This window comes from Sminthopsis crassicaudata, chromosome 1, assembly GCF_048593235.1.
Source record: "Sminthopsis crassicaudata isolate SCR6 chromosome 1, ASM4859323v1, whole genome shotgun sequence".
Lineage (NCBI taxonomy): Eukaryota > Metazoa > Chordata > Mammalia > Dasyuromorphia > Dasyuridae > Sminthopsis > Sminthopsis crassicaudata.
The window spans coordinates 260760088-260767603 of NC_133617.1; the positions used below are offsets into that span (position 1 = coordinate 260760088).

A 7516-nucleotide genomic window follows, 5' to 3' on the forward strand; every position below is an offset into this window, starting at 1 on the left:
ACTTGATTTATTGTTTTATTGATTTACTAAGACTTAAAAAAGTGGTAGAAAAATGTAACAAGCAGATTAAACTTAAAAATATGTCATGAATAACTTTGTATTTTCTTCAAATTTCTGTTGTCAAACTTGGACTTAAATATTGTTTTAGATACAAAGTTGTGTGACCTGAACAAGTTACTTCAATTGCTTCAAATAATTTCTTGGAGCTTGTCTATTAAGTAATAGTTCCTAGTTATATTTATAAAAGGGCTTCATCTCATTAGAATTTTCCTATGCCAAATGTAAAAATTACATTATAAAGTAGCAGTCATCAAAACCATTTGGTACTGGCTAAGAAATAGAGTGGTGGATCAGTGGAATAGATTAGATACACATAACAATAATCAAGGTCAATAGCAATTTAGTATTTGAAAAACTCCCAAACTCCAGCTTCTGGAATAAGATCTCATCATTTCACAAAAATTGCTGGGAAAACTGGAAAATAATATATCAGAACCTTGGCATAGACCTACACCTCACATCCTATACCAAAATAAAATCAAAATGGATACAGGATTTGGGCATAAAGTATGACTCTATAAGCAAACAAGGGATAATTTACCTATCAGATCTTTAGAGAAGGGACCAAAGAAGAACTAGAAAACATTATGAAAGGTAAATGGACAACTTTGATTACATTAAATTAAAAAGGTTTTGCACAAACAAAACCAACAGAAATAAGATTAAAAGGGAACTACAAATCTGGGAAAAAATATTTACAGCCAGCGTTTCTGATAAAGGTCTCATTTCTAAAATATATAAAGAACTGTGTCAAATTTATGAGAATATAAGTCATTCCCCAATTTATATTGGATATAGCAAAAGATATGAACAGACAATTTTCAGACGAAGAAATTAAAGTCATCTATAGATATATGAAAAAATGATTTAAATCAGTATTGATTAGAGAAATGCAAATAAAACAACTCTGAGGTACCACCTTATACCTCTCAGATTGGCTAATATGATAGGAAAAAATGATGATAAATTTTAGAGGGGATGTGGGAAAATTGGGCCACTAAAGCATTGTTGGTGGAGTTGTGAAGTGATTCAACCATTCTGGAGATCAATTTGAAACTATGCCCAAATTGCTATAAAACTGTGCATATTGTTTGACTCAGCAGTGCCATTATTGTGTCTGTATTCCAAAGAAGGAAGAAAAGGGACCCACATGTGCAAAAATATTTATAGCAGCTCTTTTAGTGGTAGCAAAGAATTGGAAAATGAATAGATGCCCATCATTTGGGGAATGATTGAACAAGTAGTGGTATATGAAGGTGATAGAATATTATTGTCCTATAAAAAATGATGAACAAGCTGATTCTAGAAAAAGCCTGGAAAGATTTACATGATCTGATGCTGAGTGAAACAAGTAGAACCAGGAATACATTGAACACAATAATAGCAAGACTGTGTGATGACTCAGCTATGAAAAGCTTGGTTCTTCTCAGTGATTCGGTAATCCAAAGTAATCCCAATAGACTTTAGGCAAAAAAAAATGCCATCAACATCCAGAAACAGAGCTAAGGAGGACTGAATGTAAATCAACAGACACTATGTTAACTTCTTTTTTTCTGTTTTTTTTTTAAATCTCTCCTATGATTTTTCTGTTTCCCTCTGATATTTCTCCCCATGATTCATAAAGCAATGTGTGTTAAAAATAAAAAGTATTGATAGAATTTCCCTATGCTTGAAAGTCACATAACCTTTAGCATTCCCATAAATAAGATTAAATTGTATGTGCTTTCAAGATATTCAGGATGCCAAGAAAACTTGAGGGGGAAAAATGAAGTACTTTATTTAAGTCATTATTTAATAATCAAAAATGATTGCAGCTTTAAGCTTTAGATGCATCCCTCTCTGTTTGGTTAGCTTAATTTTACCTTTCCTATTTCTACTGGAAATATGATCCATTTTTTTGGTGGTTGTTTTTAAAGAAAAAGTATGAAATTCAAATTTTCAACTACTGTATCATTCTCTGTCTCTGTCTCTACATATATCTATATATATTTCTATATATCTATATCTATATCTATATTTATTTAGCTATAGTGACATCACCAGAGAATTGTCATTCAAAATAGAACATAACACTTACTAAAGAACTTATTTTAGTTCATTAAATCTGTAGACTTGTCTCATAAACTGATCTATGCAAGTCTAATGACTAGTGAATAATTTGATGTTTTCCTTTTGATCTGTTTAGGTAAAACTTCAGCATAAGAAAAACAAAGAGAGCATGGAATTCCCTTTTCTGCAACTCTTCACCAATGTTGAAGGATGCACAGTGGCTGAACTTCCAGTTCTTACAGCCAGCTGTGCTTTCTCATCAGGTTTGTAATTACTTTCCATTCTATAAATATGTTTAAAGGCCTATTGTGTGCATATTCATTTTGGAGGACATAAGAGCAGTCACAAAAGGACTTGTGGCCTTACAGAGCTTACTCTGTAGTAGAGAGCTATGACAAATTAACTGCTTTAATGCACAATAATACATTTTATTGTGAATCCTTATTGAAAATAAAATGGTATCTACAGCATTGCCCAAAATGCACTTTGTGTGTGTGTGTGTGTGTATGCATGTTTCATCTCTGAATATTTACAACCTTGAGTCATGCAAGACTATAGAAATGAGTTTTGACAGCTAAAATAAATCACCACTTGATGACTCAAACCTTTGTTTAAATTGATCACAATTTTAGAGGTTGTACTGTTCTTTTTTTGTAGGCAGCAAAAAGGCCCAATGAGTAAAACTTCACCATAAATAAGACTGTTAAGGAATCCCAGAGGCTCAAAGTTGCCTGGAACCTCAGAAGTTATATAATCTAAGAACAATCTTTAAAAGACACTTCAAATAATAAAAACATATTATCTGAAAAATATTTGTGTAACACTATATGTCATAAAAGTGATATTTGGTTCTAACTCAAACACATCTGGGAAAGACAAATCTACTATGTTCTCAATCTATTTCACTTCTGAAAAACTTTAATTATTAGGAAAAATATTCCTTATACTACAACTAAATTAGCTTCTTTGCAACTTCTACTTATTGCTTCTAATAATGACCTTAATAGTAAACAGAACAAATATAGTAATTTTTCCATGTGACAATCTTTCAGTTAGTAAGTCAAAAATAAATTTTAAGCAATTGGTATTTACAAAGTACTGTGCTAAGCACTGAGAATACAAAGATTGGATGATATATTTAAGGTCCCCAAGGAGTTTGGATTTTAATGGGTAAGATAACATCTAATAACAAGATACATTCACAATATATGCCAATTAAAAGTAATCTCAGAGGGGATGGCACTAGTATTTCAAATATAAGTATTATTTCCCTTTTAAGGCTTTTTTTTTTGATCCAGGATAAACATTCCCAGTTCCTTTGCCTGATCTTCATATGGCATGATCTTATGGCATTTCATTATCCTAGATGCTTCCTCTGGATGGTCTTCAATTTTCATTTTTTTTCCTCTCCACTGACTTGTCACCATGCTTGGGAAGTGCTATTTTTGTGCCTCAGTTTCCCTAAATTATCCTGCTTCAGTTTCCCTAAATTGTACTACCTCAGTTTCTCTGAATTGTTCTGCGTCAGTTCCCCTGGTTGCAATCCCCCACCCCCTTCCTAACCATTAGGACTGGTATAACTTAGGGATGGCTACTCTAAGATTATAAACTGTAAATGTTTAATCACAGATAAGGGGGAGATCTTCTATTTTAGACATCATGGCTCCAGTCCTTCCCAACTTATCAGAATGTCAAGTGCTCACTCTACCTTTCCCCTTCCCCTCCTGTCTTTGTTCTCCCTTATCACTAAAGTCTTTTTTTAAATTAATTTTATAATTATAACTTTTTTTGACAGTACATATGCATAGGTAATTTTTTTTTACAACATTATCCCTTGTACTCCCTTCTGTTCCAAGTTTTCCCCTCCTTCCTTCCATCCCCTCCCCTAGATGTCAGGCATTCCCATACATATTAAATATCTTATAGTATATCCTAGGTACAATATATATGTGCAGAACTGAAATTTGTTGTTGTTGTTGCAAAGGAAGGATTGTAGTTGGAAGGTAAAAATAATCTGGGAAGAAAAACAAAAACAAAAACAAAAAAATGCTCACAGTTTACACTCATTTCCCAGTGTTCCTTTTCTGGATGTAGCTGATTCTGCCCATCATTGATCAATTGGAATTGGATTAGCTCTTCTCTATGTTGAAGATATCCACTTCCATCAGAATACATCTTCATACAGTATCATTGTTGAAGTGCTCGTTTCATTCAGCATAAGTTAATGTGTCTCCAAGCCTCTCTGTATTTCTCCTGTTGGTCATTTCTTACAGAACAATAATATTCCATAGCATTCATATACCATAATTTATCCAACCATTCTCCAATTGATGGACATCCATTCATTTTCCAGTTTCTAGCCACTACAAAAAGAGCTGCCACAAACATTTTGGCACGTACAGGTCCTTTTCCCTTTTTTAGTATTTCCTTGGGGTATAAGCCTAGTAGTAGCACTGCTGGGTCAAAGGGTATGCACATTTTGGTAACTTTTGGGGCATAATTCCAGATTGCTCTCCAGAATGGTTGGATTCTTTCACAACTCCACCAGCAATGCATCAGTGTCCCAGTTTTCCCACATCCCCTCCAACATTCATCATTATTTGTTCCTGTCATCTTAGCCAATCTGACAGTTGTGTAGTGGTATCTCAGAGTTGTCTTAATTTGCATTTCTCTGATCAATAGTGATTTGGAACACTCTTTCATATGAATGGGAATAGTTTTAATTTCATCATCTGAAAATTATCTGCTCACATCCTTTGACCATTTATCAATTGGAGAATGGCTTGATTTCTTATAAATTAAAGTCAATTCTCTGTATATTTTGGAGATGAGGCCTTTATCAGAACCTTTAACTGTTAAAAATGTTTCCCAATTTGTTACTTCCCTTCTAATCTTGTTTGCATTAGTTTTGTTTGTGCAAAAACTTTTTAATTTTATATAATCAAAATTTTCTAGTTTGTGATCAATAATGATCTCTAGTTCTCCTTTGGACACAAATTCCTTCCTCCTCCACAAGTCTAAGAGGTAAACTATCCTATGTTCCTCTAATTTATTTATGATCTCATTCTTTATGCCTAAACCATGGACCCATTTTGATCTTATCTTAGTATGTGGTGTTAAATGTGGGTCCATGCATAGTTTCTGCCATACTAATTTCCAGTTTTCCCAGCAGTTTTTGTCAAATAATGAATTCTTGTCCCAAAAGTTAGATCTTTGGGTTTGTCAAACACTAGATTGATATTTTTATTCACTATCTTGCCCTGTGAACTTAACCTATTCCATTGATCAACTAGTCTATTTCTTATCTAGTACCAAATAGTTTTGGTGACTATTGCTTTATAATATAGTTCTAGATCAGGTACAGCTAGACCACATTCATTTAAGTTTTTTTTTTAATTATTTCCCTTGAAATTCTCCACCTTTTGTTGTTCCATATGAATTCTGTTGTTATTTTTCCTAGGTCATTAAAATAGTTTCTTGTGAGTCTGAGTGATATAGCACTAAATAAATAGATTAGTTTAGGGAGAATTGCCATCTTAATTATATTCGCTTGGCCAATCCAAGAGCACTCAATGTCTTTCCAATTATTTAAATCTGACTATTTTTGCGGCAAGTGTTTTGTAATTTTGCTCATATAATTCCTGACTTTCCTTTGGTAGATATATTCCCAAGTATTTTATACTATCGACAGTTATTTTGAATGGAATTTCTCTTTGTATCTCTTGCTATTGGATTGTGTTGGTAATGTATAAAAATGCTGAGGTTTTATGTGGATTTATTTTGTATCCTGCAACTTTGCTGAACTTCTGAATTATTTCTAATAGCTTTTTAGCAGAGTCTTTGGGGTTCTCTAAGTATACCATCATGTCATCTGCAAAGAGTGATAGTTTGAGTTCCTCATTTCCTACTCTAATTCCTTGAATCTCTTTCTCGCCTCTTATTGCCGAGGCTAACATTTCTAATACAATATCAAATAGTAATGGTGATAGTGGGCAACCTTGTTTCACTCCTGATCTTACAGGGAAAGGTTCTGGTTTATCGCCATTACATATGATGTTTACTGATGGTTTTAAACATATGCTCCTTATTATTTTAAGGAATAGTCCATTTATTCCTATACTCTCAAGCGTTTTTAGTAGGAATGGATGTTGGATTTTGTCAAATGCTTTTTCTGCATCTATTGAGATGATCATATGGTTTTTAGTAATTTGATTATTAATATGGTCAATTATACTAATAGTTTTCCTAATATTAAACCAGACTTACATTCCTGGTATAAATTCTACTTGATCATAGTGTATTATCCTGGGGATGATTTTCTGAAGTCTTTTTACTAATATCTTATTTAAGATTTTAGCTTCAATATTCATTAAGGAGATTGGTCTATAGTTTTCTTTCTCAGTTTTCGGTCTACCTGGTTTAGGTATCAGTACCGTGTCTGTGTCAGAAAAGGAATTTGGTAGAATTCCTTCAATCCCTATTTTTTCAAATAGTTTATATAGCATTGGAGTTAGTTGTTTTTAAAATGTTTTGTAGAATTCACATGTAAATCCATCTGGTCCTGGGGATTTTTTCTTAGGGAGTTGGTTAATAGCTTTTTCTATTTCTTTTTCTGAAATGGGACTATTTAGACTACTTACTTCTTCCTCTGTTAAATCACTAAAGTCTTATAAAGAATCTCTGGAATCTTATATTCCATGCTGGATTCTTTGAAAGGGAAGTCTAATTCATCCCTGGAAGCAGAATGGATTCTGTTCTGCCTCCAGACTCTCTCTCCCTCTCTGAAATCCAAATAAAATATTTAAACTCTCTAATTCTATCTTGCCTCAGTTTTTCCAGCGTTACGCTACATCTGCCTCTCTATTTCATAATGCCTAGCTGAAGTGTGGCTTTCAACATGAGTCCTTTTCTGATACTCTCATTTACTAGAGCTTCCCCTGTAAAATCACATTGTAGCCATTTTGTATATAATTATATGTGTGCATGGTGTCTCCCCCAGCTAGAATAAGATTCTTGGGGGCAATGATGATTTTTTTCTTCTTTATATTTATTTCCAGTATCACCTGGTATAATTCTTAGCAAATAATAGATGCTTCATAAATGCTAATTGATTGATTGATGCTTATTCCAAGTCTCTTTAATAGCTATTATTTCATGTACACATTAGCAATAATTAATCAGTGTCTCAATATATTGAGAAGAAGTTCTCATGCCCATACACACATAGAAATGAAAGAAGTTGCTAATTGTTTATGGGAGAAAAACACTTTCTAAACTTGCAGAAATAGAGAGCCTTCATTTTGTGTTTTTCTGTACTCTACTCTTGCAAAACTGCCTGTTTGCCCAAACCTGTTCATTAAAGCAAAAGCATTGTCACTAGAGGCTAAGAAGGATGGCTTTTAATAGC

The 7516-nt window shown here is 33.1% G+C and overlaps 1 protein-coding gene across 3 annotated transcripts in view; it reads left to right on the top strand.

The window, feature by feature from the left end:
- Positions 1-2372, top strand: part of LOC141549101 (lipoxygenase homology domain-containing protein 1-like) — a 598160-nt gene extending 595788 nt beyond the window's left edge. For all 3 annotated transcript variants that reach the window (XM_074278423.1, XM_074278432.1, XM_074278441.1), the window contains exon 47: positions 2246-2372. In XM_074278423.1, the coding sequence (XP_074134524.1) occupies positions 2246-2249 (4 nt within the window). In that variant the 3' untranslated portion in view covers positions 2250-2372. The remainder of the gene's footprint in view (positions 1-2245) is intronic.
- Positions 2373-7516: the final 5144 nt, after the last annotated feature.